Consider the following 16,674-nt stretch of genomic DNA (forward strand, 5'->3'; position numbering starts at 1 on the left):
TAGCTATGAATGGCAGGTCCCCACCAGCACCCCCACCTGCCCCTGCACAAGCCCTAGCAGCTGTGGCTAGGGCTGGGCAGCAGCAGCCCTGGTTGAATGCAAGAGAAGGCACCTGTAGGAGTCTGAGCCTATCTCTGGGGCCTGGGGACTTGGATGGCGAAGGGCACTGGAAGCTAGCAGAGGGCTAATCAGCAGGTGTGGAAGCAGTGAAGGAAGATGAATGGCACTTGGTAATGATCTGGCATTTATTTGGAGTGATAGTGGTGACAGCTGTGATTTGCCATGATTTGTAGCTGTAAGTTGGAAGCCTGGAGCCCCACACCCTGTTCAGGTGTTGAGGATCAATGCGAGGCCACCAGCAGACCACCAAGATGAACTTGGTGCAGAGTGCTGGCTGGCATGGAGGAGCAGGACCCCATACTTGAACTGGTCCCACTACCACCCTACGTGCTCCCCACTCAGCCCCACTGACCACGGCCAAGCAACCTGGCCCAGTACAAACCCATAATATGCAACCTTTGTCTCACACATTCAAAAGTAAAATATTTGAACAGTCTCCCCCTACACATCCATGCACCCATTGATTTTTCCAAGCTGTCTTTAAAGAATCAAAGCAGTGGCAAAGGGCACAACCCTACCCTTGCCCTCTGGGTCACCTCACTGAACAGGAGGAGAAAGTGAAGCAATATAAAATGTTGTGCTGGTTTTGGCTGGCATAGTTAATTTTCTTCACAGTAGCTAGTATGGGGCTGTATTTTGGGTTTGTGTTGGAAACAGTGTTGATAATACAGGGATGTTTTAGTTGTTGCTGAGCAGTGCTTATACTAAATCAAGGACTTTTCTGCTCCTCACCCCACACCACCAGCGAGTAGGCTGGGGGTGCACAAGAAGCTGGGAGGGGACACAGCTGGGACAGCTGACCCCAACTGACCAAAGGGCTATTCCAGACCATATGGCATCATGCTCAACATAGAAAGCTGGGGAAGAAGAAGGAAGGGGGGACGTTCGGAGTTACAGTGTTTTTCTTCCCAAGTAACCGCTACACATGATGGAGCCCTGCTTTCCTGGGGATGGCTGAACACCTGCCTGCCCATGGGAAGGAGTGAATGAATTCCTTGCTTTGCTTTGCTTTGCTTGCATGCGTGGCTTTTGCTTTACCTATTAAACTGTCTTTACCTCAACCCACGAGTTTTCTTACTTTTACTCTTCCGATTCCATCCCCCATCCCACCGGGGCAGGAGTGAGTGAGCGGCTGTGTGGGGTTTAGTTGCCGGCTGGGGTTAAACCACAACAAACGTATGGACTGAACATTGAAGGAATTATTACACCTGGCAAACAGCAAAGTAATTTAGCTAAAAATAACATGCAGGGATCACTCCCGCAGATGTAGGTACAGCCAGGGCGCCTGTAGAGAAGCAGTACATTTTGTGTAGAGCAAGCAGGATAACATATTGGAGGTTATGGAGTTCTGTATAAGAACCGGCCATCTCACCCGAGCTCCATAACATGGTACACAATCTCAGGGCAGTGCATTTCCCCATAATATTTTTGCATAAACTTTTGAACTGCTGAAGGGCCTCACAAAATCTTTTAAAATTACTTCTTCATACAATTATGCATGCTAAGCATAACTGAACGAAAACCTAACATACCTTTCCTCAAAAAATAAAAATTGACAAATTTCACTGAAGTTCTACACGACAGCTAAAAGATATCACTTGTGTCTGCCCACACAAATGAATCTGCATCCTTTAGCATGAGCCCAACAGAAAACACATCCATTTTTTACTTGCAAGGTCCTCTCTTCATTTCTCAAAAACAGAAGCTCTTCACTTAACGTTGCCTGAGACTATTTTGAGTATCATGAATATTTTAAATTTAGAAAAGTACCAAACCATGTAACAAATACAAATCACCAACTGAAAAAAAGTATAAATGAAGGTGACCCTTCCTGTCCTAGGGTTGGTATATTTAGGACCAACTTATCTTTATGCCTCAGTGCAGTATTATAGCAAGTGAAAGGTGCTTCTGGCCATCTCAGACTTGAACTTCAGAAACAGGTAGCATAACATCCCTCTTTACATCTCATGACTACTTTCACTTTGCAAAAGCCTTTGACCACATGATGCAAGTTCTATCCATTTCATTACAGTTTTATAACATTTAATGACCAAACTGTGCTCAGCACTGAAGATACATGAGAAAATAGAGAGAGGTGGGGGCAGGAAATCTGCTGGGTTTGGATCTGCTATTTTAAGTAACATACAAATATTATTTTAATTTCTGCTAGGAATAATACACATGCTTTGATTGATAAGACTTAAACGCGAGAATTAAGGAAGTGAAAATGCACACATTGCATCTCTTCAAAAGGAAGCAGATTCCCCTGAAGGCAAGCATAGGCTCCTGGGATTTTACCCCAGATTCTACCCACTGCCTTCCGCAGACTGATGGCTGGAAGATGAACATATTCGTCTTGTTCACCAAAACATTTCACTCATGCATACTGAATACCAGATGGTAACCCATGTTCCTAAGCAACCCCACGCTCATTTCACGTTCTCCACCCCTCTGCCACCAGTAGACAAGAGGTTTTAATCATCAATTCACACTGCACCCAACATGCAAGAATCCCATCATGAGAGGCTTGGGCACAGCACTGCATTAAGCAGCATCAGGCAGCTTCAGCCGCTGTTTTGTCTTCACCAAGGCATGCAGAGTACAAGTAAAAGACAGCATTGTTACTTTTGAGTTGTTTATAAAGACAGGTTTTGAAAAAAAAAATCCTGGCTTAAACATAAAATGCTTGCAAATACAAGCTAAAAATTTACATTCTTGCCAGCAGGTATGGAAACATTCTTTTAGAGGTACTGAGGGTTAAACTTTTTTCTGACATTTATAATATTCAGTGCTGGAAAAAAATCTCTGCAAAGAATAATTGCTCCCACAGGGACCAATCCATGGGTCACAGTTTTTTGCACTTGACGGCAACAGAGCCTTGAATGAGATTTTCTATAAAACCTAGACTTAAGCTTGCAGCATAATCACAATGTTTGCCCTAGCTCTAGAAGCTGAACTAAAGCACCACTTCTACAGTGTAATTATTCCACATATGTTCCAAAAACCCATGGGGAAATTTTATTATTCAGAAGAATAAATAGGGTAAAAATAAATGGTTTTTAATTTTAGCCAATTTTTACACTCCTTATGAATTTTCATTTTTCTTATGCAAGTTTAAGTCCATGGGAGAGAGGATTTGCCTTGAAGAAATAATTAAACTTTCATCTTCAGTTATGCTTCTTAGCAAATACACAGCCACCCACATAGCATAGTTTCAAATTGAATATTTGAAGTTTGAACTTCTGTTCAACAACACAGAGTAAGCAGAAGCACAGTAGGGGCTTAGGTTAGAAGGAGGTTGGGGTCCCAATATACAGCTTAATTTACTCTCAATACTTTTCTGAATACTTGAACTATTCTTGGAGAATAATGCAGTAATTTGTCATATGGGATATGTAAACCTATTGCCTTAAGGATAATAAAAGATTATACCACTCAATTTGTGATGACAATGTCTGAACCAGGTTTAGGCAGCTGCAGAAGTCAGAATTTTTCTGGGAAGGGAAGCTGAGGAAGCAGGGCTCCATCCGGTTCAGGAAGACGCAGGCACATTTTGTGACTAAGTCTACCCATGACACCTTCTCCAATTCCTGGGAACATTTCAACACTCCTTTCTTAATGCAGGGGCCAGATGAACAACTACACAGGTGCTCTGCAGGCAGGTCACAAAATCTGCACGTCCCCAAGTTCATTTGCAAACAAGCTGCACCCTCTTCACAGGGTCCTGCTGATCCATTCACTGGCCTTAAGTGTCCACACATCATCTCTGCAAGTGCTGCTCCTTTTTCCCAGAGCTCAGGCTGTTTTCCAGCACCTGAGCTGGCTGAAGAGAAGGTCAGAAAAACCAAACACCAAGAGTGGAAAACAGAAGTTAATGCAGACTGATGGGCTGAAATGTAAGAATGGATTAATTTTCAATGCTTTATTCTAAACTGCACTAGGCACCCAGAGAGCAGCAGTTTAGCAATCTTCCTAAAGATGCCAAATCTAACTCCAAGGGCCTATCGTAGGTGGTAAAATCACTACACTGATCCCAAGTGCTAGAACCAATAAGAAAATGAAGCACAAAGTAATATGGAAAACTACCAGAAAGAAGTTACAACACCCATTCGGGAACTCTTTCAAGTAACAGAAACCTCCTTGCCCCATCGGTCCCAAATAACCAACAAGGTCACCTGACCCAGACAAATTCTAGACCCCCTAGGAAGGTCTTATGGACACAAGCCTCTTTGATCAGCAACAGAAACAGTGTTGGCCAGGACATTCCTCAGTTAAATAGTTTCTTGTCATATGATACTGACTTCCTTCTCACAAAGACAGAATTTCTGATCAAAACCAGATGACTCCTCCCTCAACACAAACATCTCTGAATCTCCCCAAATCTTGCAGGATCGGGAAGCCAGCTCCTGAATGCTGTTGCCACTTCCAACCCAAACAACACGTTAGTCATAAACACGTTCTCCTTCTCCTCCTTCAAACACAGAATAAGGAAAAAAAATTTATCATGGAGAGCTGACCTAACCTGATGTATTACCCCCAGTGTCAAACCTTCCATTACAGAGCAAATCTAGGGATTAGACAGGCAAAAGACTATTAATAAATCACATCTAACATCCTAAACTTCACACAATCCTAACATTTACAACTTATAGGTACACCTTGCACCCAAACAACTTCATGCAATTTTTACAAATTATCTGCTAACCAGAGACATAAGAATGCCTGCCCACCTCTACCATTCAGTGCTGACCAAGAGGACATAGCAGGTTCATTCTGAAATAAGAAAGCAGCAGAAATCCAGTCCAATACTCCTGAAAGATATGACATTTTACAAGAGGATTGTACCAAGTGAGAAGTGATGGCAACTGTACCTTACACTAACAGATTAACTTGTGGAGCATTCAAATATCACATCTCTCATTGATTCTTTTAAATATACAGGTTTCAGTAGATGAATTGGAAGACACAGAGTCAGTTGTCAGCAAAGCTCTTCGTATCCCTCACTTCCCAAGACTGCCTCAAGGCTCAATTTGATCTACCCAGGAAGAGCTGTTGAAAGCAAAATCCAAGTAACCTAGAAATAATGTTGGGTTTTGAGGAGTTCTCAACAGGAGCAAATTCCTTTTAGCAGAAACATCACCTCTACTGTCTAATGTGATTCAGGTTCCTCCCCAATCCTAAGTTTCACTTAAAGTTAATTTTCCCTTATTTCTGCCTGGCAATTCAACTCTTTTCTGCCCTGCTATATGACTCAACCTTAGTTACACATGCCACCTTCAGTGCTGCTCGGACAGCATAAATGCAGCATAGTTAGGCACAAAGACTTCTGCGCTAAGCAAACTCCAGTACTCTTGCATCTCTCACTACAGGCAACCACCTACAGCTCTGCCCTTTGCTGCCTTCATTGACTTCCCATACATATATTTTTTCATTTATTGTTTGTAATCTCAGACCTTCATAAGCATCAAGTGACCTAAGCCTACCATCTCCGAACAACACTTAAAACCCCACGACCAAGACCTAGGTCAAAAAAATTACAACACTTGAGAGCAACACAACATTCTGCAAATGAGACCAAGCTCATCTGCATGGAGAACCAAACTAAAAAAAGACTATCACATATCATCCTGTAATTATAATCCTGACCTTGTGTTTTTCAGTATTGCTGATAATGGGTACACTAAAAAAAACTACCACCTGCCAAAATAGTACACAGTTCTGCACAATTCTTCCCCTAGAGAAATGATGCAACAACAGAAAACCAAACAAAAATCAAACAAAAAAAAAAAACCCATCAAGATAGATGTTAGAAATGCTGCTTAATAAGCTGGAAGGTGTCACTTGCACACTACGGTGCTGAGGATGCTCTAAGAACCAATTTGGAAAAGAATTTATGCAGGGGGCATGCCAGCAGCAAGGAACAGAATCTGCTCATTTTCTTTTCATCTGTATAAAATGGTTTTGATTTTCAGAAGGTCAGTGTGCAACATCATGTTATTAATGTACAGTCTTCGTATTCTACCCATTTCCTTCAAGTTGGGCTTCTAGTCTCTGAGCATGATCACGTAGCAATTCTGGTTATCAAAAGATGAGGGCCAACAAACACAAAATTCTGATCTCTCTGCTTCAACGGTAATTAGCAAAAATTATTGAACTAAAGCTTACAATGCAGATAAAGCCTCACATATGGTAGAATCTTTACTTTTGACTTGTCTGAACAAGCATGAACAAAATCCACAGCAAATAATAATCAGTTCAGCCTGCTGTCTTTTATGATGAGTTCCATTTCACATATCTCCAATCTTAGCTTGTCATTAGTAATGCTAATTAGCTCACTATCTCAATGCCACACTACATTCAGTAAAAACTGAGATCATTGTTAATTTGAGAAGAAAGCTTGTTCTTTAATATAAATAAGAGTAACATTCACTCTACAAAACACCCACAGAAGTTAATATTGCTTGTAATTTTCAATCAGATTCAAAATTTAAATAAAAATTGCGACTACCTTTTGATTTCCAAAAAGATAATAAAAGGGTAATTACGAATTATCACAGCACTAACTAGATTAACAACCCTGTAAGGACATACAATGACACAGTATTTAACGCTGGGTTATACCTTGCTATGCAAGCAAGCCCAGTTCTGTACGCATGCATGTGGCATACATCTTTCCACAGTTCCCTTTCTGAAGGGAACCATTTTCTAATACCAGCATGGTAATTGTTCTTTGGTATCTGTGGGCTGATAGAGGGCTTTATTTTAAAGTTCTCACACGGTCCAATTCCACAATTTTTTGTAGAATATAAAACCCAATTATGTGGAACTTCAATCACAAGTCACAAAAGAGACCTATGCAATTAAACAGCACTCTTCTACACAAAGAGCTAATTAAAACGACATCCAGGAGGTGAACCACGCTGTCCTCTACTGAAAGAGAGAGCATACGAGCTTGCCACGGGACCTCCTGCAAAGGGAAAATGCTGAGAGGTTACTGGGAATATACTGGAACTGCTCTGCTCCCTCCCAGCAGTTAATGGAGTCCACCATCAACCACTATAACCACACAGATCAGCAGTTCAGGCAAATCGGGTCTCAGTGCCCCCACGTTCCCCTCCTCAGGAGGCTTCTGCCCCCCACATTTCTCCTCTCAGCTGGGGAGAGGGGAAGAGTAGGGCAACTGGAAGCAGGTACGTGTTTGCCAGGGCTGGGGCAGCTGGAACCTCTCAAAGTGGATTTACCACAGAGAAGCACTTCTAAAGCAGATGAGGTGCTGATCCAGGAGGTCTCCATGTTCAGGAAGTAATCCTCACCCCCACTTCTGCTGAGTCGAGTGCGTGTACATATGCATTTGTGCCTCTGTGTGTCACAGAAGAGGAACAATGCTCAAGGGTTTTCTAAACCAATTTTTAAATTCAGATTTATTTTAAGACTACTTACAACCTTAATTCAGCTAGATTAGGAAATCAGCGGAGACAGCCTAATTTAAAACATCAAATGACCAAGCTGTACCCGAGGGAAGGTAGGCAGGAGGGGAAGGCTGCAGGAAGCGTCTCTCTGAATCCAGTTGCTCTTCCCAGCAAAGATATTATATCTGACTTCCCTCTGGGCACTGGACACCTGAGATTCAGTGGCTCGCTCAACCTATGCGATTAGCAGCTACCCGACATGTGCTGTCAGAGCTGCACTAAGCTGCCTACCTGGCCCTGGACTGCTGTAGGTCATTTTGTACCACCATTTCAGGAAGTTCTGGGTGACCCCGAGCTGCTGTCTCCCACCAGGCACTCCCCCAGTGTGGGTACGAAACCACCAGCTCAGCTAGTCGCTTCCTCGCCAGCCTCAGTTCGATCTTGAACAGAAGCTCCTGGGCTGCTGTGCGGTGTAGACATTTTGCTAAAAACAGAAATTGCTGCTGATCCATTTATTCCTTCAACCCTTCTACTAGAACTAAAGGCCAGTAAATAATATTGGGTACAGGATAGTACCAAAACACCGCGCAGACAGCAGGCAGACACATACACCAGTTCTATCACACAGGCGTGCAGAAACAAAGGAAAAACAAGTGGATTTTTTTTTTTTTTAAATGTGGGGAAAGGTCACCTTCCTCCTCTCTTGCAGATGTTTTTCATGTATTTTAAAGTTTTAAATCCAGCCTATTAATAGCAGTAACCTACATTTAAAAACCCATCACCTCTAATTGTGAGGCAGCTTTGGGAAACAAAGCAGTCAAGCCATTTTCAGGCTATACAACACTACCAACTGTTTAAAAAAAAATTAAAGGAAAAGAAAATCACATTTCAGTAACTGAGCAGACTGACATGCTGCTGGAGATTAATGGAGTGCTGGTCTCCTGTTTAATAAAAATAAATCCTATACACAAATACCAGTGAGGGTCATGGCACAATTCAACAACATTCCCATGTTAAAAGCAACTGTTAAGAATTCACCCATGTATTTTTGTCAGCTGCAATGGGCATTCTTGTTTACTCTCCACATGCACTTATGCAAAGGACTTACAAAGGCTATGCTTGAGCTGAAATTCTAAATACAAAAACTGGATCATGAAAAAAATAGAAATATTTTAAAAAATTATTTGCTGCAGAAGTCGGTGACTTTCTCAAGAACATTCAAAGAGCAAAATCTATCAGGAGATGGTAAGTGGCAAATCCTGATTAGCTAAAACAATCAGCACTTCACTAAAAGGAAATACCCAAAGGCAAATAAAATTATTCTGGCTATTTTCTCTTTGCTAGTGAAATAACATACATGTTTTATTTTCAGTTTGTTCCACTGGAGCAGAGGAGAGAGAGATAAATGAAAGATGAGAGCCATAATCCATGAGAGCACTCTCAGACTTCCACAGAGAGTGAAATTTAACATTGACAGATATGACAGCAACTCATCTCAGAGTCTAAGCTCTGCTTTGAATCAGGGACAGCATTGAAAAGAATAGGGATGAAGAACTCCTATCAGCCTCGGCTGGTAAGGGAGGCAAGGTGTAAAAATAGTCTCTTAAGCATTGTAAACCAAGAAGGAAAAACCTCTGTAGCTGCCTTCTTGCCACTTTATTCTTTAAGTTGTTGCGTTACAGCAGAGTGGAGTTTAAGTTTAGCATTTATTAACTACTACAAAATCACCACAATTATTTGTATGGCCGTACAGACCTGAAAGATCCACTGCACTATATACAGAGGGGGCACCTGTACAGTTGGATAACAAGCTCTTGACCTGGCTGGCACATGCTCTGAATAAACTCCAACTCCCTCCTCTACAACCACATCTGGAGAACCAGTGTCACACCCAGGAACCTCTCCAGCTGACTGGTGGTAACCGGCTGCTGCGAGATTGTATGGAACATACATTGCCCTCCATCACTTGTACCAACCTTAGCACCAAAGCATTTAAAGTCATAAAAAGGAAATGCAAGCAAACCTTACAGAGAGGAAAGCAGACATGCGCAGATGAAGTGGCTTCCCCTAGAAAGCCGATAATAAAACCAACAGTGCCTGAGCAGTGCCCAACAGCTACAGGATCACACATCCTCTGAACAGGTATGGTCAGATTCTTCTTACTTTGCTGCTTTTACTGATGGAAATAACATGCAAAGCACTGTTACCCACCTCTGACACCGCACATCACACTACCTGCCCTTTACACTAGCTAATTGCTCCTTTGTTTTAAAAAAGCCCACTCTAGAGGATCAGGACCCAAGTTTTTGGATCCTAGGTACTGGACTCAGTTATTTGCATGGTAACACTGAAGTGCTCCTGTGTTCAGCAGTTGCAGAGGGTTCAGAGACAGTCAAATAATCTAGGGAGATCTTTGAGAATCTAGGGAGATCTTGGACAAGGGAATGAGCGTTTAGGCCTGGCTTAGTGCTGCCCAGCATCTGAGTCATCTAAATGATGACTACATTATCATTTAATGAATTCAGGACTGTGCACACACTTCTATCACAAGGCCTTCAGTGCTATTATCAACAGGATAAAAATCCACAAAAGCAGGCAATGCATACAATAGCTACGTGTCCAATACTGTGTATATAGCAAGTTGCTCTTCTGTTGCTACAGCATACACTTTCACATCATTCCCCAATCAAATCAACAATTCCAAGTAGCCATCCTGATCTTAAAAGTGTTCTCTTCAATAAAAAAGGGAACAAATGAGAAAATACACAGAAGATTCAAAACTTCATTTGGTAAATACTAAGCAGATGAATAGGCAACACTAGAAACTGATAAACACTGATCTAGAGAAAGTATCTCTAGCGCTTTAGAGCATCCTGAACAGATGATTGTAGGTCCTAATTAGTATTTTCAGTGTGTATGTGTATATCTATATATACACACAAAATATTTTTGTTTATATACACACACTTAAAACAACTTAGCTGAAATCACAGATTTTTTTTCCACATACTTCTCGAGCTGAAGAGATTTCTTTTACCATTTTGCTGTATTTTAACAATATATTGACTGCAGAGCAGTTTCATAATTAAAAGCCTTTAATTAAAAAAGATTAATTAAACATGAGATAAGCGCAAATACTAAACAAACTACTTCAGAGAAAATCCAGAATCTGACCTACCAAAATGACTTTATATGCAATTACACATGCTGTGAATTACTGTTTGTAGATAATTGCCTTGGCTGTCTCCTTAAAGTCAACCGACCACATATTAAAGTTAAATAACATCAAACCAAAAAAAGAAGTCAGGGCTGATTGGACATGCAGTTAAATGTGTTCATTTCTTATATATCTCAGCATTAACGCATTACTGGTTCAAAATAATTTACCAGTGGACCTTAATCATAAGGAATACTTCCAGCATATTTCTGAAGCTAGCTTTCAACCCTCAAAATAGAAGATACTATCTTATTTAGAGATTTTGCCATAATTTACTTAATTTCCTTCAAATTACTTCTCAGAGAATAATCCCAATCCTATAAATATAACTAGCTTTATATATTGTTGACTCTTAGATACATTTCCTAGAGTATTTTAACATGTTCTTGCTGCATGATACAGTAGAAGTAAAATGACATTTTTTGTAGGAAGGCTGCTTAACCAAATGAACAAAGAAAAGGCAACGATTAGGTCCTACATGTAGTAATGGAAAATTTTAATTGCTTTTGAGATCTCTGGCATTATTCTTCCTAGCAGACAGGGTCAGACCAGCTTTGTACCCAAAAACACACATGCTATACTCCACAATGTCAAAGAATGAAGTAAAGCAATATGAAGGGGGGTTTATTGGCCACATTTCAAGAGATATCTATATTCATTTCAAAAATTCACAATTTCACAGCCATCAGTGGGAACTGCAAACGCACCTGGGGAAGAGGGCCACACAATTCAGAAAGCTTTTACAAAGGGAGTGGAAGCCCTCGAAACATCAGAAAATTAAAAACTAATTTAAATTAAATTTTAGTTGATCTCTTAAATACAAGTGTGAATACTTTTGATAAACCTATACAGACTACAAATTTTGGTTCTTTGCACCCTTAGATTTCAGATGTACCAAAGCTGCCAAATGCAAGCTATTTAGCCTGTTGAAAAAAAAACCCCCAAACTCAAAAACCCAAAAAAACCCAAATACACACACCCCCACCCCCCAAAAAAAACCAACACACCACAAAAAAACCCACCCCCCAAAAAAACCCCTCTGCTATTTCAATGAAGATTATCTGGTTTGGGATGTTACCTATTTTTAGGTCTTTGAAAATTCCCTTCTTAGACTACATTAATGGGTTTATCTGCATACAGAGTAGAGATTTCCTAGACTGTTTTCTAACTTCATTTATAAGCATTTCGACTACACATTTCTTGCCAGAAAGGTGTGGAAATGACAGGTTTACATTTTTAGGACCCTTTTCCCCTAAGCAATAAGGGAACAGAAACTGGAGCAGGGATGAATTCCACCAGCAACAGAAACTGAAGTTCTAATTATAGTCTCCAAGGCTGACGCTACAGAGGTAGTCTGCCAAGACCTCTTTCATTAGTGAAATAACCTCAAACTTTGAAGAAGTGTAATCTATCAAGACATATGGAAGAACAGAAGGCAATTTTAAATAGGTTTAACAGACAGTTGCCTAATTTATTTATTTTTTTAATTGAAAGACACAAATAATCTTTTCAAAAGGTTGCTGGGTATGGAAGAAGCTAACCAGAGAAGAAAGTAAGTCCTGGAGTGAAAATGTAATATACTTCATAGACTTACAGAAGAGTGTGTGTATATATATATATATTTGCTGCATGGCATTTAAACCAAACTGCCAGGATTGTGACATTTAAAAGTGCTTGAGAACAAACTCTGCTCTATGGAAATTTTTGATTACTATTGACTTCCAGAGCCAAAATTTCACTATCAGCATGTATAGCATGGGCAGTGAGTAAAATGAACACAAACACAAGGTTCATTAATAAAGTTAATGGGGGAATGTATACAACATATTTTTTTTCCCTGTTACCTGGTGGTATACGTAACTGCAATTTGAAGCACAGTCAAATTATAGGCATGAGCCTATAGAGTCTGTAGAAATTTACACTGCTTAAGTGTAACATCAGTTTTTCCATATTGCATATGTTCTAAGGGCATTATTTGGTTTTTGAGCTACCTTGAAATCCTGATGACAAATACTGAGGTCGCTTTATTTTCCCCTCACTGGGCGCCGAATTAGCCTGCTTACTAATGTTTGAAAAATTACTATTGTCAAGAAACAATAGTAACTGAGAGATGACTGCTATTTTCTATTTCTTCATTATGCAAATACTTCGAAAATTTAAAATACTATGCGAGCTAAAAATAAATGGACTTGGTGATCAAAACTGTGCTTTATAAGCTAGGCTGCTGATGATCTAATGTAAATATTGATTTAAAAGAGGAGGCAATGTTTTCCTTTTATTTAGACACATCACTACTGTATCAGTTAGGAGCAGCCAATCCTTCCTATATATGCCTCTACAGCATGTTTTCTTCAACATAAGAGATATACACTGTATTCTTACTGACTTCTTAACAGCTGTAGTAACATCCGTTACATTTGTGAGATGAGCTCCTTGAACAGGCTAAGTACAGGTAACGCTGACTCGTAACTGCAGGCAAAATGTAATTGAACACAGCCTTTTATAAGGTTCTTAAACACTCATACATGCAGTCTTCTACACATAACAAGCATAAGGGCAATGTTTATCCATAAACACCATTATATTGGATGGCTTCAAACAATAATAACAGCTATTTTGTAAAGCTTCTGTAAATTACTAAAACTCCAGGAAGAGAATTATGCTACACTAAACCATCACCAAAAAATAATCAACCATCATCAAATACATGTTTGAAACTGATGAAGTACTACCTCAAAATAATAAAATGCTTACAACAGTCTTCAAACAGCAACGAGCTCTCAGTCTCAACTGAATCAATGCTACTTTTCCTCAGCTATTGCTTCTACCCCTACTACAGAGAGACTTTCTCCTTTTTATTACAATTATTGAAAGAACTCTTACCTCTCCATCTCGTATTCTTTCATACCTGCTTTTACTGCCTTCATTACCTGTAAGATACATATTAACATGGGACATTCATAACAGGAGGGAATCTCATATTTATAAATTTATGACTTATGACTGAGTATCTCCAGAGGAACCTATATTACAAAAATATCATCTGTACTTCATTTAAATTTACATCAGTAAATGCATTTTAAAACTACACTAGAAATCAAACTCATTTTAATCTTTATAAATGCCTGCAGTCTCCAGCAATAAAGCAAGTTTAATTGCCAAACTACTATACCCTAATGAAGTGCAGCTCATCAAAATACCAATGCTTAATTCGGAAAGCTCTGGTGAACTTGGCAGCAAGTCCTTTTGCTTTACTTTTATGAAACGCCAGCAAAACAAAACTGTGAACTGGAATATACCACAAAGGGAGATTCTCTTTTCTACTTTGCAATCTGAATCAACAGAAAACTACTAGAGTTAACAACACATAAGTCTGATTTTTTTTCTCAGCTTTGCTGAGAATGTGCACCAGTTTTACTCCTTTGCCTACTTCTGTATTATAAAAGTTCTAGGCAGCTGCTCTACGGAAGAAATTCTCTCAGATGTGATAGATTATTCAAGGATGATGAAGGGCCAAGGAGAATGAATACAAATGACTATCCCTAGACTTTGCAATTTTACAATATTCACTTTAAAATATTTTTACACTTCACAGTTCAGAAATCTGATGAGCAGGAGAAAAGACAATAGTTGACTCAGTAACCTCATCAGCTACTTTTACCTAAGCTCCCTCTGGTCATGGCTCACAACTCATGGCATCTCTGCATCACTATATGGAGTACAGGATTGACATCCAAGTTAATTTTGTCATCAATACCAGTAGAGCAACTGCTGGTACGGTGCCAGGTCCAACCTGGGTAGCCTTGCTGAGAGCCTGGATTTGTCTTTGCCACGCTGCTATGTCAACAGAACAGCATCGTGAAGCACTGTACTGGGTGACAGACCCATCTCTAAGGAGCAACCTAAGGAATCCTTGCACTATCCTCCACTGTGCATGGAAACACTCCTTCAGTTTGCAAGGATCTGGAGAGAGTAACTTGCTAGTTAAACTCTTCAGAGCTGCACATGCCGACATGGGCCAGAACAATCTTCTTGATCTCTTCTTCCTCCATCACTATACAGGTATTTGTGCATACAGGGCAGATAGATTGCAAGCAGGTCACCTTCTGCTGAGGCTCCAGCTCTTATCCAAAACCAAACTTGATTTCTCACACATCACAAATGCACCAGTGAGTTCAAGGACAATGCAAGGTATATTACTGGCCTGTAATAGGAGGGATATTATCCTCTTATTTCTATCTAGCCTTTCCATTATTTTATTACTAAGCAATTCAGGGTTGCTGGGAACATTTTCTGAGTACCACTGCTACACTAAGAGCAAAAATTATTAACAGTAAGGCATCCATTACCTCTTTATGAGCTTCACTGGAGATTTTATTGGTGTAACGCAGAACTTCCAACTCCATGTCTGTCTTAATCACACGACTTAAAGAAAAGTAGAACAGATATCAGGTTAGGTTGCAACTTCACAGCTTAAGAATATGAAATAAAAAAAACCCTGAAAATAATATGCATCACCTATGGTAAAATTAGATCAAGTACACCTCAAGAGAGAAGAGCTATTACAATATTCATGACAGCAAAGTTTTGTTGGCATTGATTCACCATTAGCAAAACAATCTTACAAAGGGAAGTCACAAGCATTTCAAACATCAGCCTACATTATTTTAATACTAATAAACAAGTGGTCCAACCAACATTTTTTCAACTCATTCTAGAATACATTACGAACAAAAGCAATGTATTTCTGCATTTGTCATGGCTCAAAACCTACTTCACATGGAACATTTCTACAAGCATACTTGATTTACTTTTTAAACACAATTTGAAACTAGTTTACATAATGAAATTCCCAGAGCTCCAGAATTTCTATTCAGCACAATCCCAACTCCCACCTATTTGCAAGACCTTAAAAGGCAGGGGGGAGGGGCGCGTGAAGAAATGCTATTTCTGTTTGGTACTAAAAAACCCAAACCATGAAATTCAGAAACCACAGCAGCAGTAATTACAGCCACGATGTCCATTCTCTTTCACATGCTTCTGGAGGAAAAAAACCAAAACAAACAAACCCCCCAAAAACCCCATCCTGTTCTTCACGCCTTATGAGATACTGAATTTGTGCCTATTTATGAGCCTTGATACCCTGTTCTGAACTCATCTCAAAAATTTACCATTAAACTCTTATCTACTTACACTGCTTTCTACCATGTATTTCAAATAAAAGCAGCTATTTAGTGTGACATGAACAGAGAAGCAGAGATAGTTCCATACCTTCTATTAAAAGTCACCTACTCTTTCCACTGCTATACATACTGATTTCCTAATATTTCTCACGCCCATCTCAAAGGCAGCCGTGGAGTACATACTTACTGTTTACAAATAACAAAACTACATCTATTGAATTGCATGAAAATATTTAAATTGTATTTTCCACCTCCACTCCAGAGCTTGCAGCAGTTACAAAGTACCATAACTGTTATATTTTGAAACTGCCACCAAGACACCCCTTTTTTATTATAACATGTTCCTACTCACACTGCTGTAGAAAACTATTTACTGTATTTCTGCTCCTGTAGTTTCTTTTAATGAGCCCAGAAACAGGTTTCTCAGCCATCAGTGCCTCTGATGTGCGATAAGAGCATTTACCACAGACAGCAACTGCATCGCTATGCGGCACAGCCACTCCCCTTCAAACACAACTTTTCTGGCAAGATTCTGGCAAGAGTACAGGTACCTTTGTAAAAATGCTGATATCAATCAAAATGTTCTTACAAACACTAACACAGTAGAGGGGAATGGACTGACATTCTTAGTCAATTGGAATGACACAAAATAATCATTACGCACATTGAGAATGAGAAGTACAAGGCTTTAAAATGCACACCGAAGTGAAAAAAAATTACATTGGGATGGTATAATCTGCTCATC

The 16,674-nt window shown here is 39.8% G+C and overlaps 1 protein-coding gene across 1 annotated transcript in view; it reads right to left on the reverse strand.

Moving 5' to 3' along the window:
- PEPD (peptidase D) overlaps positions 1-16,674 on the reverse strand; it is a 144,881-nt gene that overhangs the window by 88,344 nt on the left and 39,863 nt on the right. The window contains exons 8-9 of the mRNA XM_075510771.1: positions 15,096-15,171; positions 13,630-13,676 (exon numbers count right to left, since the gene is read on the reverse strand). Of these exons, the coding sequence (XP_075366886.1) occupies positions 13,630-13,676; positions 15,096-15,171 (123 nt within the window). The remainder of the gene's footprint in view (positions 1-13,629; positions 13,677-15,095; positions 15,172-16,674) is intronic.

Source organism: Mycteria americana, chromosome 8 (genome assembly GCF_035582795.1).
Source record: "Mycteria americana isolate JAX WOST 10 ecotype Jacksonville Zoo and Gardens chromosome 8, USCA_MyAme_1.0, whole genome shotgun sequence".
NCBI classification, from domain to species: domain Eukaryota; kingdom Metazoa; phylum Chordata; class Aves; order Ciconiiformes; family Ciconiidae; genus Mycteria; species Mycteria americana.